This window comes from Phacochoerus africanus, chromosome X, assembly GCF_016906955.1.
Source record: "Phacochoerus africanus isolate WHEZ1 chromosome X, ROS_Pafr_v1, whole genome shotgun sequence".
NCBI classification, from domain to species: domain Eukaryota; kingdom Metazoa; phylum Chordata; class Mammalia; order Artiodactyla; family Suidae; genus Phacochoerus; species Phacochoerus africanus.
In genome coordinates, this window is record NC_062560.1 from 18,712,920 (window position 1) to 18,733,306 (window position 20,387).

Below are 20,387 nucleotides of genomic sequence, written 5' to 3' on the forward strand. Positions count from 1 at the left end.
CCTAAGAATTTCCCAGGCCTGTATACAAAACCAAGAGCCTATTACAAAGATGACATCAAGAACAAAGCCAGTTTACCTTCTTGTCTGGATTCACAGTGCCAGACCCGATAAACTCCCTACCTCTCCCTCTCAAACACTTCTCCAGGAATCATCACTTTAATACCTAGACCTCTGTGTAATCACGGCTTTTGATAACCAGAAGTGATGGAAACACCCTACTACTTAATGCCTAAAACCGACGATAAATTAGAATGCTAAAGAGCTAAAGGCACAGTGGTCAAGCACTGACTTGATTTCCAAGGCCGAAGTTAGTGAGCTAAGGATGAAATGTCTCCAGGCTACTAGGATGTAACACATGCACACTGCACGATGAAGAACTGAGAAATATGGGCATGTCATTCACATCTCTAGAAAAAAGTTCTAAGGGGTCAGACTAAGACATCAACTGTAAAAGTGCTTGAGACAGACACAGTGATGGAAGAAGGAGACTGGGACAGTGGTCACAAAACGCGATGGCACAGGGATGCTCGGATATACCGTTGGTGGACTCAGCAGCGGCGGCAGCGGTCCCTGGGTCCGGAGGGAGGGTGCTGGCTGCTAAACCTAGAGGAGGGGGTGGGGTATTTCCTGATTCACCTACACAGCAAAGAAAAAAAAAAATCAGAGCAAAGAGAGGTAAAAGAAAAAGTCCCAATTTCTGGTTGACTCTAGCTTCTATGAGGAAATTAGAAAAGGTAACTGAAATGGGTTGTTGACCTCTCAAGACACAGAGAAGTAAAGCATATTCACTGACAACAGGTTGAAAGCACAATACAGCAAAATCAAGAAACTGAACCGTAAACAGAAACCCATTTGATCTTGGAAAGCACTGCATAATAGAATGGCGAGATCACAGAAAAGAAGACACTAAAAAGAGAGCAAAGCTACGCAGACTAGTAACAATCTGCACAATAAACATTTGAAAATTTAAAGATGAGTATGAACTGGATAAAGAAATAAATAAGTCATCCTGAAACAAAACTGAAAGAGCAGAAAAATAATGAGAGAGAAATAAATAAATAAATGAGGAGGAGGAGAGAAGAACCCCAGCCCCTTGAGGGGGTGACGGCTGCTCAGCCCTTCCCGGTCGTGCCTTCTCAGCAGCCATGACTTAGCCTACTGCTACCGACCTTCCCTGAAATTAGGTTACCTCTGGCCTTGCCAGGCTCTGCATTCTTTGCTTTTCTTTCGCTTTATCTCAAAGCCCAGTTATTCTATCGACCGCTGTGTGCTATCAAGAAGGACGCACAGATGCCCTTCACAAGAAATGCATACACAGGAAGCTTGGCAGCCTTAAACACTGCATCTGAGAAAGGGACCTGCAGATGGGTACAAAGCATCCCCCACATCCTGCGGGTGTCGGGCGTCGGTGATCTCCCTCTTGCCCCATGATCTTTCCCACCCGGCCCTGCAATGCAGGGACAGCCCTTCACTTACCGTCACGTCCTCCAGTCCCCGAGGCCAGTGATGGTCCCCACGAGTACTTCTTCTTCAGCTCCAGCTGCTGCGTGCGCTCCAGAGACCTGCGCATCATCGCCTCCAGCCGCTCCTGCCCAGTTCATGCAAGGGAGCAAGATCAACCACCGAGCCCCGCTGCACTGCCGTGCCTCCAAGCCTCCGTGCCGGTGAGTCACCAGATGGGCTCTGCTCAGCATCCAAAGCCCCAGGCACACGTGCTCTCTCCAGCGCACCAGCGCCTCCTTAGTGGGTGGAGAGTAAACAATGCGGCTAGTGCTGGCTCCCAGCCCCAACACCTCTCTCCTCCCTGGGGAGAGGTTGCAGCAGCAGCCAGGGCTTGATTTGTTTAAGAATAATGCCAGCCAAGCATTAACTCCTTGAGGCCTGTCCCATCCAATAGGGGAACTGGATGCTCTAGAACCTACTGCATCCTCTCTAGTTGCAAAGCAGAAAGCACTCTGATTTGAGAAAACCGAAATTAAAATATAATTTGAATTTGTATAGCCTTTTTAAGCATAACTTTTTGAGGTGAAACATCACGACTTTCAGGTCTATTTTACAAAGCCCCATTTCCCTCTGAGAACTTCTTAAAGGGGAATAAATTGCTTTCTACATTGTAACTTTTTTCTGCTACAGAGAACCCTGGGGATGATACTGCATATTTCGCCATTTAAAAGAGACAAGTTTAGGGAAACTTTTGGCCACAAAATTAAGCATCTATGCATTCACAGTTAGATGGGGGGAAGGGAAAAAGAACGAAACAGTTTTTCGCCAGAATTAAAAAACGACGACCAGGCTTCTCTCCTAACAGAGCATTTATCAAAAGCATTCCCTTGTATTAACCAAACTGTTATTTTCACAAAATTGGGCCTGACTGCTGGCAAATCTTTCCCTGGCGCTGGAGTGAAACTGTCCTAATTCTGCACTCCCCACCACCTCGGTGACATTGCAAATACCAAACCCGCTCATCTCCACTGGAGAAGGCCTGCAAGGTAAATGATTACACAGCCACCTTTTCATCCTCATTAAACCCAGCCCTGAGGTGGTCCAGGAACTGGGCTAATCTTAGCCTAACTTCAAAACAAAAAGATGCTATTTTCTCATGGCTTAAACAAACAAGCAAGCAAAATCAATTTACCAACTAAGTATCTGTGACTTATGGACTGAGGAAAGGCTTCTTCGTTTCACTCACAGAAACACAGGACACTCAGGAGGGGCCTGGATCTCTCCCTTTTGCCGGCACCAGAGGGACGAGCTGAGCGTTCTCCACATGGCAGCCTCCTCTGCATCATTTCCCTCCGAATAGCGCTTTGCTAAAAGATGGCCTCTCCAGGGAACTGTGAGCAGAAGGGGGATTTCTTTCCTCCTGGAAGTCTCAGATCGCTATTTGCCATTAACTGCATTCCAGTTTTTGGCTGAGACTCTACAACCATGAGTGTGCATTTCCTGGCAGAATTCTGTCCTCACGACCCTCCCGGGCCCACTAAATCCTGACGGCCAGCCCCAGTGACTTTGTCTGAGAAAAGAAGGGGGCTTGGAGGAACTAGAACTTCTTGATGACTTGAGGACTGAAGCGAGGTCACTCAAGACTGGGGCTGAACAGTATTTCATTACAGAGGTCGAACAGCAAGTATTTAACCAGTGACCTAATTTAAGTGCTGAAATCTTTCGCCTCAGAGTGAATTTAGTATCGAGTGGGTTATGGGAGATCGCCTACACGCCGGGAGGACCGCACAGGCCAATCTCTCCCCTGCTAGGAGATCCATGAGAACAAAGAACACCAAGACTCAGAGGCCAACCTGACCGCTGAACGGCCATCCAGGAGCGTAATTAAAAGGGAACGCTCGCCCCAAGCCAGACTCGTGGACCCTTCAGTTGCCTTTAGAAAATACACCCCTGTCATCTACCCCTAATCCACCAAGCTGCTCCAGACTCTACCGTTAGAGAGTCATTCCTGTGACCTGTAAGCAGGCTTATGAAAATGAAGTTTTCACTGAGAGAAGACACAATTATTTTGCATCATCCACATGTGGAGAGATGAGGAAAAACATGCGGGAACAAGCCCTACGCTCAAGGGACTTATAAAACCCAATGCTGTCAGAAGGGGTGATTCAAACACAGCAAAACCAAAACTGGTCCACCTCGCTCTTACGAGAGGTCAGTCCCATATGGTCTCATATTACCTAGTATGTGTGTATATCTTTCTATTCCTTCATGTGATGAAATGTAGAGAATCCTAGATTCGGAGTCAGGAGATGTGGATTCAAATCTCACTTCTGCCTGCTACTTTTTAGCCCCATGACCTTGAGTTAAGTGTTGAACATCCTTATGCATCACTTTTCTTATCTATATAAAGGGACGATATTATCTATTTTACCAATCATTCAAGTCTATAAGACAAAAACTAACATAGCAAGTTCTTATCCAATGCAAACAATCCAAATTTGAATAGGAGGATTACTAACATGGAAGTTTGGAGCAGTGGTTCTTAAACTTGAGTGAGCGTGCATCAGAATCCCCAGGAAGGCGTTGCCATTGTGGCTCAGTGGTAACTAACCCAACTAGTATCCATGAGGACATGGGTTGGATTCCCCAGCCATGCTCAGTGGGTTAAGGATCCGGTGTTGCCGTGAGCTGTGGTGTAGGTCACAGACACAACTTGGATCTGGCATTGCTGTGGCTGTGGTGTAGGCTGGCAGCTACAACTCCGATTTGACCCCTAACCTGGGAACTTCCACATGCTGTGAGTGCAGACCTTAGGAAAAAAAAAAAAAAATCCCCAGGAGGGATTGGTAAAGCACCAGCTGCTGAACCCCACCCCCAGAGTTTCTGATTCAGCAGGTCTAAAGTGAACCTGCTGAGAATATGCATTTCTGACAAGTTCCCAGATGATTCTGGTGCTGCTGGTCCTGGGACGATGCTGAGAACTACTGGTTAGAGGAAAGGCTGAGCCTGAGAGAGCATGTGCGAGAAAGTTCAATCGCAGTCCAATCACATCCGAAGAACAATGCTAATAAATATCAGAGTTGGACACTGCGATTCTTGCCAAGCTGTGGCTCTCCGGACTACTGTCTTATGATCAAGAGAGGACAGGGAAAGGGCAACGCCCATTCTGTCCCTGGAATGCCCTCTGCTGGGTAGGGCTTAGTGGAAGGAAGGAATGAGGGCAACTCACCCTTGACCCCTTGAGCTCTGGCCCTCGATCTGCCTGGATGAACTTAGAGGAGAACCACGACCAAGGCGACATGCTCGGCTGGCCAAGCAGTGTAAAAAGGCCTTCAGCATGGCCTGGCCACTGTTACCCAGACAGCTGCTTCTTGCAGGAGTGAAGGGCTGACTGGGCCTTTTCCAGTGCCCTTACAACATGTGTTCTGGAGATGACAGCTTAGGGGACAAGCCCTCAGGTGGTCCTAAGCATGGCTCCACGGAGGGCCTTTCTCTCTGCAGATGCCCACATGCGGCCAGAAAGTCACACAGGCACCATGGCCCCATGCCAGCCACTGTCCTCTGAGAGCAGCCAGCTCTCCGCTTAGTGAAGTTTTGTTGAGTAGAGTTCAGAAACTTCCCGTTTTTACACTCAGCCTGGCGGGTTTTGTTAGGTATCAAGCAATAAGAGTATGCAAAGTTGTGATGTGTCACAGTAACTCAGAGAGGTGAAGCTACACTTTGAAAGAAGCCTTTCCTGGTTATTTGTTTAGAATGAGGAACATGGGGGTGGCTTCTCCAAACCCCACTTTCCAGGGCCCCGAGTCATCATACTCCTGAGTGGAGATGGGTAAGCATGTTGCGCTGTGAGCCTTAACCCAGGTAGGTGACAAGGGCTTGTTCCAGAAGCTTGACTCTTGGGAGCTTTGTGGCAGATGAAGGTTGGAAGAACCCACCTTGGGGAAAAGGCAGCCTCTCCCACGAGAGACCGAGCTCAAGAGGTTAGGGTATCAAGTGGACACTGGACTCCTGCTCCTGCAGGACAGGCCGGCTCAGCTTCCGGCCCTCCCAGCCCTCAAGAGCTCTAGGAGCCAGGCTGGCTACGAGGCACACTTCTGTGTTGGTAGAGAGGAGGCCTCCAAGGTGAGCCTGGGGCTCATGCACACAGACCTGAGGTGTTCACAAGAGCAGCATCACGGCAACGACCCTAGGGTCGTGGAGCCAGGGCTGGGCTGGGGGGAGGGGAGGAATCAACATGCTTTTTATGAGCTCCTAGTACCAGACCCAGAGCCATAGGAGTTGGTGGGCAATCAGACACTTTTCAACAAGCTCGAGAAGCAAAATGGAATAAACCACCTTCCTGCAGAGGCTTCTCCCCGGTTGACAGAGACAACCCCTTACAAAAGGAACTTAAATCCTCACTGCGAAGGGAACAGACAGCCTCCAGAGTCATGTGCCAGGCAGGCAGGAGCACTCTCGAAGATCTCCAGCAAACCACAGGGCAAGGGCAAAGGCTCTCCTTTGGAAAGGACTCTCGAAGCTGAGACACAGCTGTCCTTCCCAAAGGTCACCCACGAGAAGGCCAATCGGACCTCTGCACAAGCACAGCACCGACGACGATGTGGTTAATAGGCCAGCCTGCGTGTGGAGAGTTCCCCAGGCCCCCCCTGGCTCTTGCGGGGCTCTGAGGGCGGGAGCAGGTGGAAGAGGGAGGCCATCGCTTTCTGGGCTGCTCTACACCTGCGGGAGGCCCAGCTCTCAGCCCTGTCCTGCTGCGTCTGTGGAGCCTGGGGTGTGTGTGTGTGTGTGTGTGTGTGTGTGTGTGTGTGTGTGTGTGTGTGTGTGTGTGTGTGTGTGTGTGTGTGTGTGTGTGTGTGTGTGTGTGTGTGTGTGTGTGTGTGTGTGTGTGTGTGTGTGTGTGTGTGTGTGTGTGTGTGTGTGTGTGTGTGTGTGTGTGTGTGTGTGTGTGTGTGTGTGTGTGTGTGTGTGTGTGTCTGTGTGTCTGTGTGTGTCTGTGTGTGTTGACCATGGTCGGGCAGCAGCCCCTACTCCCTGCCTTCACCGCATCAGAGGTGAGAGGGAGCACCCAAAGCCAACAGCAGGCACCAACCACCTGGCATGCCGTTCCCTCATGTGCAAGAGAGGGGAGTCTGGCAGCTGGATCTAAAATGCCTCTGGCACCACTGTTCAGAAAAGAAAAATCACAGACAGGCAGTGCCTCTTAGGTGGACCCCCGTGACACTGTCAGGCGTGACAGTGGCTCAAGAAGTGTCTCCCGTGACTTCACGGTGCCCCTCCCTGGAAAGAGCAGTGACACACATTCTCTGGAATCAGCAGTCCCACAGGATGTCCGGCGTGGAAACGGAGAGAGCAGGGATGACGGGGACAAGCTGTGAGGCCGGGAAGGGAGGATGGGAAGAACAGCGGCGAGCCTAGTGACTCATGACGAGTACACAGGCTGGGAAAGGACAGAGCCGCGCTGGGTCACTGAAGCAGCCCACCCACGGTGGCTCTCGTCTTGGTCTCTACACTCCGTGGTCACAGGATGTAAAGGAGGTGACTTCTGTGAAAGTGCCAGCAAAGTACCTAGCACGGAGTAATCACTCAGAAATGTTAGCTTCCCTTCAGCGACTTTAGCTGACCTTGACTGAAACAAGGTCAGGAGAGCGCCTCCCAGGAGGGGTGATGGCAGAGGAGCCAAAATTCACAATCTCTGCATCTGATCGTGTTAGCAATGAACAAACCTCTATGTTGTTCATTCTGAATGATGAGTCACTATACCTTATGAATAAAAAATGACCATCACCTGATACAAGGCTATGATTACACCCTGAAAATATATTTGTTAAGAAAATCTATACCCCAAATACGCTTTCTGAATATGTTTTAAACGTTTAGTAATAAAGGATTCTGTCAGAGTAATTACATTCCACTTCTTCTTTAAAAGATAACTGGAGAAAAAGGATGATTAAAGCAAGAACTGCATTAAAATATACATAGACTGGCATGTTTGTACGAGAAGGTAGACTATTTGATTTTCCAGCAGGGAATACAAGGTCATGTCACCCTCTACTCTCAAAGCCCTTCGTCTAGCCCCATGTCTGCCCCAGAAGCACAGACTCCCTGCAAAACCCGCGGGTCTACGCCACCCAGGCTCCGTCCACAATCCCCTCTGAGTCTTTGAGTCAGAGACGGGCAGGCCTGGAAGAGGCCTTGGAGACTGCCAGGTCCGACCCCTTCGCTTCAGAGGCAAGTGAATCAAGGCCCAGAGAGGCCCACCTGACTTGTCCGAGGTCCCAGAGCAAACTCACAGCTGAGCCGAAAGGCTAGGTCCCTGTGTTCCTGTTCTAGTGCTTCTCTTCGCCAGCCCAGAGCGGGGCAGGACCCCTCGATGCCCCGAGCGCCAAGCCCTGGGTGAGCTGCGGCGGCGCTGGGGCCCCGGCCTCACCTCCTCCTCCCGGAGCTTCTGCCTCCTCTTCTCCTCCACGGCAGCCCTCTTCTGCTCCTCGCGCTGCCGCTGCTCTTCCAGTTTCCGCCATCGCTCCTCAATTTGCTTTTCGTACTGCAGCTTGGCTCTTTTCTGTTTCTCCAGGATCTGCTGCTCCCGAGCAGCTGGGGGAAAGGAAGGCGGAAAGAGGTTTCATGACCAGAGCACCTCGGCCATTTGGCTTAACACCCAAAACACAAGAGTGAGAGTGACGGCGAACAAAGGGCGCCGTGGGATCACAGGCCGCGGCGATGGAGATGAAGGGTGCTGGGGCCTCTGCCACGAGCGGGGTGACCCTGGGCATAAAAACCCGCCCTCTCTCGGCCTCGGTTTCCTCCTCTGCGAAGTGGGGACGTTGCCTCCGAGAAATCCAAGTGCTGTGAAGGTGGAATGAGACAAGGTACCGAAAGGGCACAGTCCCTGCTCCTACAGGTGGGAGCTGACGCCCATCCCCGTCGGGTCGGCCGGGCCCGTCAGACCGCATCAAGAAACCAGAGCGGCGAGGGCACCTTCATTCGGAGTACGTGAGCTGTGTACACCCCGCCCGGGCGCTGAGCTGGCGGAGGAGGTCAACAGAACAGGATGAAGGGAATCGGCCTTGCCCTCGAGACTTCTACTAAGGGGCCTCAACCCCACCGGGAGAGCCGGACCACAGTTCCCTGTGGGATGCGAGGCCTGGACCGACCAGGAGGAAGCAGTCAAGCAGTCCACGCTTGTCGCGGTGCCCTGCAGAAGCCCCTCCACCTGCCTCAGGGCAGCCAGCGGGGGGAGCAGGCTGGGCCCCCCTGCCTGGAGCCTGCAAGAGGCAACACAGCCGTTCTTAGCAGGGTTCCTTGTCCTGGCGGAGAAAAGGCCTTCGGGGCCAGCCGCCTCCGTCCTCCGGAGGATGACCCTTGGAGCCGCCCTGTCGAACGGGCCAAGTCGCAGTGCAGGCTTGCCCCCAGGTCCCCATGTTCACCCAGCGACCGTCCTGGTTCTCTTCCCACTCAGTCACGAGTTTCTAAGGATCCTGAGAAAAGGCACCGCCACACCTCTACTCCCCTGGACCTAAACAGCCAAAGCGCACGACTTACCAAGACATTTTTCTCTTTCTTCTCGTCTTTCCTTAGCTAGGCGTTGTCTCTCATCGGATTTTAAAAATCCATCCATGCCTGCAAGAGAGAAAACACGATGAAAGCCCTCACTCTCCCGGTTTGCTGACTGCCAGGGGCCGCTGGGCCCGAGCCCTGGGTATGGCCGGCCACACGCACATGCCACCCAGCAACATCCCTCCACCCTCGGAGGCCCGATCCATCGCTCCCCACCACACGCACGGCCCCGCCCTGGGAGGCAACGGAAGGGAGCCACGGCTTCCATACTCACCCATCAAGCTGGGCTGTAGTGGCCCAAAAGCCAGCCCCAGAGAATCAAGCCCTTGCCCTAGTCCTCTGTCCCCAGACCTGGCCCTAGGGTCCTAAAGCGCAATAAGTGACAGAGAGGCTTGGCAATGTGGAGAAAAGCCCACAGAGCCTCCCCCAGTCTGGCTCTCAGGGGAAGGCAGAAGCCCAAAAGTAGATGCACTTATCATGCAGACAATGAACATTCGACTTTCTGGAAGGAGCCAATTACTGAGGGACACATATGAGCTCCTGGGCTGAGCAATGAAAAAATACAACACTCAAGTGTGATTTCAGCTCTCCCAGATTTCCTCCGAGGTCCTCGCATTTGTGAATCACAAAAAAGGACTATAACAGACTCCTCTTGTTATTTAACTATCTACAACAAATAAAACAAATGGCAGTCCCCCCTCCCACCAAAAAAATGACCGGGAAACATCCCAAGAGTTCCTCATCTCCACGACCCTAAAGGGCTTTCTGAATCAAAGATTAAATGATCATCATGGTCGTTTTAGGACTGAAAGCCATCTACTGCACTTGGTCACAACTGGTCGTTCACGAGCATCACTTACAGTGTTCAAGCGCTACATTCCGCAGAAACTGGCTTTCGTGTTAGGACAACGAGGTTCACATGCCCAGTGCCCGGGCCCTCTTCTCTGCCAGTCATAGCTGACTTCAAAGTGTGCCTTGCTGCCCCAGTGACCTGCACCCCTTTCAGGAATGTTCCTGCCACTGCCCAGGAGAGGGACCCAGAGGCGTGGACTGCAGCGAAGGTGGCAAGAATGCATACGGAGATGGACGTGATAACCACTGGGTTCTCATGGCTCCCCATGAGCATCTCATTTTGCAGCCTGGATTATGCAGCAGGAATATTAAAGCTCAAGAGAGAAGTCCTGGAGAATCAACCTCAACTACGTGCCACTGCCCAGGTTTGCTTTTAGTCAACCTTTTTTTTTTTTTTTTTTTCTTTTTAGGGCCGCATCCATGGCATAAGGAGGTTCCCAGGCTAGGGGTCCAGATGGAGCTGTAGCTGCTGGCCCACACCACAGCTCACGGCAATGCTGGATCCTTAATCCACTGAGCAAGGCCAGGGATCAAACCCACATCCTTATGGATACTAGTCAGGTTTGTCACCCACTGAGCCACAACGGGAACTCCCTGTTTTCAGTCAACTCTTAATCAGCACTAGCAAGGACATGAAGAGCATCAAGAATTTAAAGGCCCAACTTCTCAGTTCATCATTGCTGCCCCCCCACCAAGCTGACCCCAAACCCTCTTCCCAACTTGATCTCAGCACTGCCCCTTTCCCCCACGCTCCCTGCACCTGTTTAAACCCCACCCACCTTCAAGACCTCACAGTTTCCCAGGCCTGTGATGCTCTGTGCCCTCACATGGCTGGCAGAACCCTAATTTCATTCTGCTTTGTTGTAGAGTGCTCTAAGGCAGTCTCCCTGCGGCAGGGGGTGGGGGTGAGGGGGCTACAAAGGACCCATATGCATCTCTGGGTCACCCAGCCACAATGTTCAAAGGCAGGTGTATGATCAGTGGGAGGAGCAGGGAGATAAAACCAGGTTTCTCTTTTACAATTCTCTAAACATTTTCAAGCTCTCACCTCTACCTTAAGTGTTCAATTAATAAGGACTTTTTCTGTGTAAAGAAGCTACAAAGAGAAGCCTAGGACCCCTGGACAGATGCTGGCATCAGCACCCATATCAACTTGTCAGCCCAAGCAGGTCCCATCACCCCCCAGATCGAAGGTACAGCCTGAGAACCGCTGAGAGTGTTCTTCATACAGAAGAAAGAAGGAAAAACTGAGGGAAAGGGGCCAACCACATTTGAAAGCAGCCATGTTATCTTGAGGCTTTACCAACCAAAGGCTGTTTGTTCCAGGGACAAGCATGATTTTAGGCTGCCCTCGTGTGGACACTTGGAAGACTCATACCTTCCAATCATTTCTTTTCCAGAAAATCTTGACTGTCATGCCGGTAGTTAGCATCTGCTTCATCATAACAGGAGGCGACAATCATGGGAGCAATTGCTATGAAAGAAGGGCACTGCTTGCATGTACTCAGCCCACTCACCCCATGATTATGGAGGTACTATTATGATCTTCATCTTATAGGTACAGAAAGGGAGGCAGAGAGGTTACTTGTTCAAAGTCATACCATCAGAAAGTGGAGATGTCAGATGCCAATGTAAGAACCTGACTCCAAGATCCATACTCAATTAATGCTTTCCTGTGTGGCTCTCTGGCAAAGGAAAGAATGTAAAGCTTGATCTTGGTACCCATGAATGAAAGCTTCATGACTTTCTTTCTGAGACCCAGTATGGGACGCTGGGAACAAGTCCCATCCTTGTCTCAGGAATGAGCATGTAAATTTGGAGAGAAGTGCAAGTCCAGCCCACTAGAGAAGTACCAAGCAAGCACTACTGTGAGCCAAGCACTGGCCGGCTGGGCACAGATGTGCTAATTATTTGCTGCTGCTTCAAACTGATGGTTTGGAAATACTTGGATGCTGGGAGGGGAAGTAGGGGTAATAGCAGATGATCCTGGGGGCAACTGTGCCAAGCAATTCTGCTTTGGCCCCAGTGAGGCGGCTGGAGTGACTCAAATGGCCCAAGGTGGGTAACCTGGAGCCTCTATGCCATCATATGGCAGCCACAAGCCACATGCGACTCTTTAAATTTAAGATAATCAAGGAGATCCCGTCGTGGCGCAGTGGTTAACGAATCTGACTAGGAACCATGAGGTTGCGGGTTCGGTCCCTGCCCTTGCTCAGTGGGTTAACGATCCGGCGTTGCCGTGAGCTGTGGTGTAGGTTGCAGACGCGGCTCAGATCCCGCGTTGCTGTGGCTCTGGTGTAGACTGGCGGCTACAGCTCCGATTCAACCCCTAGCCTGGGAACCTCCATATGCCGCGGGAGCGGCCCAAAGAAATAGCAAAAAGACAAAAAAAAAAAAGTAAAAATTGAAAAAAAAAAAGGAATTTAAGATAATCAAAATTAAATGCATTAAAAGTTCAGATCCTCTACCACGCTGAGCCCATTTCGGGCACTCACTAGCTGCATGAGGCTGGCGGCCACCATACTGAACAGCACTGAAGGAGGAGCCTCGAGACTCACTCTTGCAATTCTCCCCTTTCGCACTGAACTGCTCTGGAATGCACGTGAATATGCAAGATCTTAGAGTCCGACTGGGTTGAGTTTTGCTGGGTGAGAAAGGCTGGGGTAAGGCCTCATCCCTCCACACAACATCTGCCTCTTCAGATTAAAAGAACTGTCAAGCACACAAATGAACCTACCTATAAAACAGAAACAGATTCAGGGACACAGAGAACAGACTGTGGTTACCAAGGGGGAGGGGGTTGGGGAGGGATGGAGTGGGAAAGTTGGGGTTAAGCAGATGCAAACTATTACATATGGGAAGGACAAACCACAAGGTCCTACTGCAAAGCACAGGGAATTATATTCATCATCCTGTGATAAACCATCATGGAAAAGAGTATCTTTTTAAAAAGAATGTGTGTGTGTGTGTGTGTCTAAATCACTCTGCTGTACAGCAGAAATTAACACATTGTAAATCAACTATAACTTCAATTAAAAAAATTGTTACAGATGGCAAAAAAACACACGAAAAAATGTTCAACATTGCTAATTATTACAGAAATGAAAATAAAAACTACAATGAGGTATCATCTTACACAGGTCAGAATGGCCATCATTGGAAAGTCGACAAACAATAAATGCCGGAGAGGATGTGGAGAAAAGGGAACGCTCCTACACTGTTGATGGGAATGTAAGTTGGTACAACCACTAAGGAAAACAGTATGGAGGGTCTCCAGGAAGCTAAAACAGAACTACCATATGACCCCGCAATGTCACTCCCGGGCATCTGTTGGGAGAAAACCCTATTTCAAAAAGATACATGCATCCCAAAGTTCACTGCAGCACTACTAACAATAGCCTCATGGAAGCAACCTAAATGTCCATCAACGAAGGAATGGATAAAGAGCATGTGGTACAGACACACAATGGAATATTGCTGAGTCATAAAAAGAGTGAAATGATGCCATTTGCAGTAACATGGGCACAACTAGAGATCATCATACTAAGTGAGGTAAGTCAGAGAGAGAGACAAACATCAGATGGTATCAGTTATATGTGGAATCTAAAAAAAGGATACAAATGAACTTACCTGCAGAACAGAAACAGACTCACGGACTGAAAACAAAGGTATGGTCACCAAAGGGGACGGGTGAGGGGAGGGATGAACTGCGGCCCCAGGTGGGGACTGGCATGCGCACACAGCGGCATACAGAATGACTGGCCAATGGGGAACTGCTCTACAGCACAGGGAACTCTACCCAGTATTCTGCTATAAGCTATATGGGAAAGAGTCGGAAAAAGAATGGGTGTGTGTACATGTATAACTGAATCACTTCGTTGTACAGCAGAAATTATCACAACATTGTAAATCTACTATACTTCAATAAAACTTAAAAAAATTGTCGAGCAATTATTTCCAGAATATCCATTTGAAGAGAAGCCAAATTAACTCCTATCTCCACCTTGCGATTCCTGACCACCCTCCAGGGAACCCTGCCAAGAGGCCTTTGGCTTATCCCAAAGGAAGAAAGGGTGGAGCACAAACCAGGCAGTCTCGATCTGTTACAGCGCATGGACCTGACCAGTTATTACCATTACAGCAACACAGCCAGAGCAACTCAAGAAGACTATGGCCACAGACCCAGGGCAAGTGACCTTAGTACATGAACACTAACAATACCAGCAGACCTCCTCTCAAGACACGGGACAGTCAGGAGCTAATGCTGAATGTGGTTCCACAAGGAAGCCTGCTTTCTGTATGACCCCAAATCCTAGTGTTTAATTTCCCGACCCAATTGCCCTTTGTCCCTCGTATTACATGTATACACTTATCATCTCTCTTTTATCAAACCAGAAACCCATTTTATCCTTGAAGCCCATGAGAACAGAAGCAGAAGAGATCAGTGCCTGCCAGGGGTTAAAGAAGAGGGGCCAAAGGGAAGTGGTGGCTATAAAGGGGCGTTGTGAAGGGACAGTGCAGTGATGACTGTCCACCCTAGCCATGACGGTGGATGACAACGCGGCAGGTCAGTACCACCGGTGGCAACTGGGTCAAGGGTACCCGGGACCTCTCTGTGGTACTGCTTCTAAGTGTATGTGAATGTGCCGTGACCTCAAAGTAGAACATTTAATTTTTAAAAATCTGGTCCAAGCGTAAAGCCCTGGGAGGGACTCAAAAACAAAGAGGGAGCAGGGGACACCTTCCCAGAGGCTTCCCACCCGGCAGAAGAACCGGGGCACCTGTGTCAGAGCCACCCCTGTGCCATTTGATGCAACAATGCTTCCCAGGACAAGGTCATGCGGGAAGTGTGCGCCCCTGAAACGGAGGTCTTTTCCTGGCGATTCATCCCTCCAGGAAATGAGAATGAAACAGGGGTACTAAGCAGCCCAACAAGTATTTTATGTTAAAAGAAGAGCATAAAATTTCATACTTCACTGACCTGCTCTTGCTTGGAGTAACTTCCCGTTATCCTTGGGCTGCAGCAACACATTTTTAAAAACTAATTTAAAAACGAATTTTATTAGCCTGAGGCTCTCTCCCACTAGAATATTAATGAGTTGATATTAGTCAATTATTCATGGTACTGTAATAACCATTATCAAAATACAAAGTTTTTAGGGGAAGCCAGCTGTGTTTGACTTTCAAAATTGATCGCATTAAATGAATTTGAAAGTACCCTTCCCAATCACAACTCACATCCGTGCAGCTGCAATGCCCAGACAAAAGAAAGGGAACCAGGAGGGAAGAGCTCACCAAATAGGAAGGCCAGTGGCAGCCAGCCCCCTCCTCCGGGGTGCCCACCCCTCTGTGGGCCTGCAGGCAGGTTTGCCCTCACAGCTCTGTGGTGACTGGTCTGTGCTGGGATGATCTCAGTGCACTGGAGATCACTGGTTCTCACTGTGGCAACCCAATGCGACCATCTGGGGAGCTCTGGAAATTACAGGTGCCTGACTCCCCCCCACCCCCACCCCCCACCCCCGCAGACTGCCCTGGTCGTCACAGGTGTGGCCGGGGTCTTGGTGCTCTGAGAGCTCCTGTGTAGGCGTTGTGAGCAGCAGGAGGGCTGAGAACGGTCCTCCCACCAGAGCGTGGGTCAGAACCGCCTAGAGCGCTTGTGGACCCAGGCCACTGGACGGCGCCCCTGGAGTTCTTCATGGAGTGGGCCTGCAGTGAGCCAGAGAATCTGCCTTTCTACAAGCTCCCAGGGGAGGCTGATGCTGTTGGTCCACAGCCCATATCTTGAGAACCGCTTTTACAGACTATGCTGATTCTACACGGCAAGGCCCTGCCTTTGGCTTCTCTTTGGATGTCCAGAGCCCAGCCGAGTGTGGAGCCCAGAAAGTGGGCCCCAAAGCACATATGCAGAAGGAACAACTGGCCACCTGCCCGCACCCCCCCCCCCCAAAACACACACACAGCGCCTGCCATGGTTGTTTAGTGCCCTACATGCTACTGTGTGGGCCTCTCCATCTGCTCCTTGCTCCCTAGTCTTATCTGCGAACCCCTAGCACCCTGCACATGATACTCAAATGTTCGCTGAATGAGTAGCCATGAATATTATGTCCCACTGATGGAAACTTCCCCATTTGTAGAGCATTTAAGCTTGTATCAAAAGCGTCTATAAAAACAGGAAACATTTTTAAGCATCTCTGCAGCCATAATCCTGCTGGATCTGTGCAAGGAAATTAAAAGGTAAAGAAAGGAAGATAGCTTTCCCCCCGCCCCCGCTGCTCCCCCATCCCCCTCCCAACTGAGGCTGAAATGAATCTTTTTTCTAAGTTCCCATCATTGCTCCGGGGCCCTTTCCCCTCTAGTTCATGGTCCTCAAGCACAGGAAGCTCCATCCTCCATGGGCCCTCTCTCTTGACTCCCCTTTCCAGTTCCATTACCAGGACATTCACTTCTCAAGGGCAGGGCCCATGTCCCATTTTTTCTTGGAGCCCTCAAAGGTCCCACCACAGTATTCTGTACACATTAAGTACTCAATAAATGTGGAGGTCACAAGCACCTACTGTGCGCCTTGCCTGGAGTGTTAAGACACACATTTTCTTTTCTTTTCTTTTCAGCCGCACCCGCGGCATATGGAGGTTCCCAGACTAGGGGTCGAATAGGAGCTGCAGCTGCCGGCCTACACCACAGCCACAGCAACGCCAGAGCAAATGTGCTGTTAGAACCAAAGAAAAAAAAAAGGGGGGGAGGATGAAAAAAACTGCCAATAAATGACCAATGTGTTGTGATAAAGAGTTATTGTGATTACATGAAATGATGTATATAAAGAACTTCCCGGAGTTCCCGTCGTGGCGCAGTGGTTAGCGAAGCCGACTAGGAACCATGAGGTTGCGGGTTCGGTCCCTGCCCTTGCTCAGTGGGTTAAGGATCCGGCGTTGCCGTGAGCTGTGGTGTAGGTTGCAGACGCGGCTCGGATCCCGCGTTGCTGTGGCTCTGGTGTAGACTGGCGGCTACAGCTCCGATTCAACCCCTAGCCTGGGAACCTCCATATGCCGCGGGAGTGGCCCAAGAAATAGCAAAAAAAAAAAAAAAAAAAAATCATAGGAGTTCCCATTGTGGCACAGCAGAAACAAATCTGACTAGTGTCCCTGAGGATGCGGGTTCCATCCTTGGCCTTGCTCAGTGGGTCAGTGATCTGGTGTTGCCGTGAGCTGTGGTGTAGGTCGCAGACGCGGCTCGGATCCCGAGTTGCTGTGGCTCTGGCGTAGGCCGGTGGCTACGGCTCCGATTCAACCCCTAGCCTGGGAACCTCCATATGCCGTGGGAGCGGCCCAAAGAAATAGCAAAAAGAAAATAGCAACAACAACAACAATGACAACAACAACAAAAGACAAAAAAAAAAAAAAAGAAGAACTTCCCACTGTAACAAATGCTCTTTAAATGTCTGTGGCCATTTTTAGGTGGGGAGGATATATTTTGAGATGAGAGAAATTGAGATTCAGAAAAAGTCAAGTGACCTGCCCAAAGTCATATTAGTAGGAGGGTTCTCGTTATCTCTCTGACCCTTAATCCACTGTGACTTCTCCCAGACACTGCTGCTCTTGTCGGGGGAAGGGAGGCAGGACCAGATTCAGATCAATGAAGGGCAGGAAAGTGGAAATTCCAGGGAGGGGCAATGGTATATGCAAAAAAATGTTCGAAAATAATAGGTAAAGCCTGAAATCTCATTGAACTGCAATCCTACCAGTAGGAAATGAAAATCAGTGGACAGAATCTAGAACCTTTTCCATCTCTGCATATGAGTATATTGTTGTTGTTCAGAAAGCATTACATATTCTTGCCTCATATTTTTCTTTCTTTCTTTTTTTTTTTTTTTTGGTCTTCTTAGGGCCGCACCCTCAGCACATGGAGGTTCCCAGGCTCGGGGGTCAGGTCAGAGCTGCAGCTGCCAGCCTACGCCACAGCCCCAGCCACGCCAGATCCAAGCCGTGTCTTCGACCTACACCACAGCTCACAGCCACGCCAGATCCTTAATCCACGGAGCGAGGCCAGGGACAGAACCCTCATCCTCCTGGATACTAGGTGGGTTCGTTAACCACTGAGCCATGACAGGAACTCCAACCTCATATTTTTCCATTAAAATTTCAATACCAATTATGGTATTGTATGTACAGTATGTACAAGTGTGCACGTGCACACACCAGAGAACAGGCAAAGAGCTGCAGGTTATAATGCAATCCTCTGACCCTTTTCGAATCTCCAGTAAAGATTTGAAATGCTTTTCTTCCTTTTGAACTAATGAATTCTATTTCTTTGGCTACCACATGGGGTTCTGGTATTTATTTGGGATATTTATTTTAGAAACAAATACCTAGGCAGGAATTGACCCCAAGATAATTGCAGGGTTACAGAGACCCTTCAGTGGCCATTTATCCCATTTTCTGTCTCTGGTAAGAGCAGAACTAGGTTACTTCAATTGCAATTTGTGTCTTGGGAAGATGATTTCTCCTGGTAGTTCACCTAGGAATTCTTGGTGGGGAACAGGGTAGGCAGAACTAATTCAGTGATTCTCAAGCTTTAGCACACATCGGAAGAGTCCCCTGGCGGTCTTCTTGAAAATGGGCCCCCCAGGGTCGACCCCTAGAGCTTCTGATTAAGGAGGTCTGTGTGGAGCCTGAAAACCTGCATTTCTAACAAGATCTCAGGTGATGCTGATGCTGCTCCATACTTATGAGAACCACTGATCTAATACATTTCCTGCTATAATCTTTTTTTTTATGATTTGTTTTCCATTATAGCTGGTTTACAGTGTCCTGTCAATTTTCTCCTGTACAGCAAGGTGACCCAGTCACACATACATATATACATTCTTTTTTCTCACATTATCATGCTCCATCCTAAGTGACTAGACATAGTTCTCAGGGCTATACAGCAGGATCTCATTGCTTATCCATTCCAAAAGCAACAGTTTGCATCTATTTTTTTTACAGTATTTTTAAAATTTATTTATTTTCCCCACTGTACAGCATGGGGATCAAGTTATCCTTACATGTATACCTTTGTTCTGTTGCAATATGAGTATCTAGACATAGTTCTCAATGCTACTCAGCAGGATCTCCTTGTAAATCTATTCCAAGTTGTGTCTGATAAGCCCAAGCTCCCCATCCCTCCCACTCCCTCCTTCTCCCATCAGGCAGCCACAAGTCTATTTTCCAAGTCCATGATTTTCTTTTCGGTGGAGATGTTCATTTGTGCTGGATGTTAGATTCCAGTTATAAGTGATATCATATGGTATTTGTCTTTGTTGTTCTGACTCATTTCACTCAGTATGAGAGTCTCTAGTTCCACCCATGTTGCTGCAAATGGCATTATTTTGTTCTTTTTATGGCTGCGTAGTATTCCATTGTGTATATGTACCACATCTTCTTAATCCATTCATTCATCTGGTGGGGAGAGCTGTGCCCTTAAGCATGAGCGAGGCAGGACAGAAAACCCCTTGTCCCAAGCCCGATTCTATCCTTGTTTCCTGAGTGTTTCCCACACTGCACACGCCGGGTGATGGGGGTCTGGAGCCCAGGCTGTCTGATTCTTCTTAGCTACCTCACTGGACTCCAGACCTGAACTTCAACCACTGCGGAGAACTCAACCATCCAAACTCCTCTACTCCCAGTCTCATCTCTCAATGGCTCAGCCCCACATCAGAGATGGCCCCACTTATGCCAGTGCATCAAGGGGCCATTCACAGGGCTTCTGGAACTGAACCCTAGGCATCGGTGTGGTACTAGGGCCTGCAGTTCCAAAAAGATTTCCTAGTTTCAAAACAAAATTACAAAGGGGAAATAATGAGGTTAGAAAAAAAAAAATCACTCTTCATATCGCAGGTTGAAGACATATTAAGAACTTCAAAAGCTATAATAACCTCCTATTTCTTTTCTCCCAGAAAAGCATGCCCAGCAGGGTTGCTGGCCCCATCCCAACCTACAGGCCCCGCATGTGGCATCCTGAAACGAGGATATCTTCAAGGGCACTTTGAGGTCTTGAGGCAGAAACAACTTCCCTGCCCAAAGAGATTCTTTTTAAAACCTGAGAGCAGAGCAAAATGTGTGCCCCCTGGAGTTCCTGTTGTGGCTCGGCAGGTTAAGAACCCAACTAGTATCCATGAGGATGCGGGTTCAATCCCTGGCCTCGCTCAGTGGGTTAAGGACCTGGCACTGCTGTGAGCTGTGGCATAGATCACAGAGGCAGCTTGGATCCTGTGTTGCTGTAGCTGTAATGTAGGCCTGGAGCTGCAGCTCAGACTCGACCTCTAGCCCAAGAACGAGCATATGCGGCAGGTGCGGCCCTAAAAAAGAAAACAAAGAGTGTGCCCCCAACTCATTATCGTTCTGGGCAGTCAGGCCTGCCTTCATCAACAGCCGGGCAGATAGCCTCAGCTTGCTAATTAAATTTATCCCACTTCACTTCACACACACCCCCCTCCTGCCATAGCTCTTTAGAACAACAAAAATTGCATGAATCTTATAGTTCTACTTATTGCTGCTGGTGGA

At 49.4% G+C, this 20,387-nt stretch overlaps 1 protein-coding gene across 1 annotated transcript in view; it reads right to left on the reverse strand.

Moving 5' to 3' along the window:
- MAP7D2 (MAP7 domain containing 2) overlaps positions 1-20,387 on the reverse strand; it is a 98,844-nt gene that overhangs the window by 43,918 nt on the left and 34,539 nt on the right. The window contains exons 2-5 of the mRNA XM_047765346.1: positions 8,983-9,060; positions 7,871-8,034; positions 1,477-1,588; positions 538-636 (exon numbers count right to left, since the gene is read on the reverse strand). Coding sequence (XP_047621302.1) covers positions 538-636; positions 1,477-1,588; positions 7,871-8,034; positions 8,983-9,060 — 453 coding nt within the window. The remainder of the gene's footprint in view (positions 1-537; positions 637-1,476; positions 1,589-7,870; positions 8,035-8,982; positions 9,061-20,387) is intronic.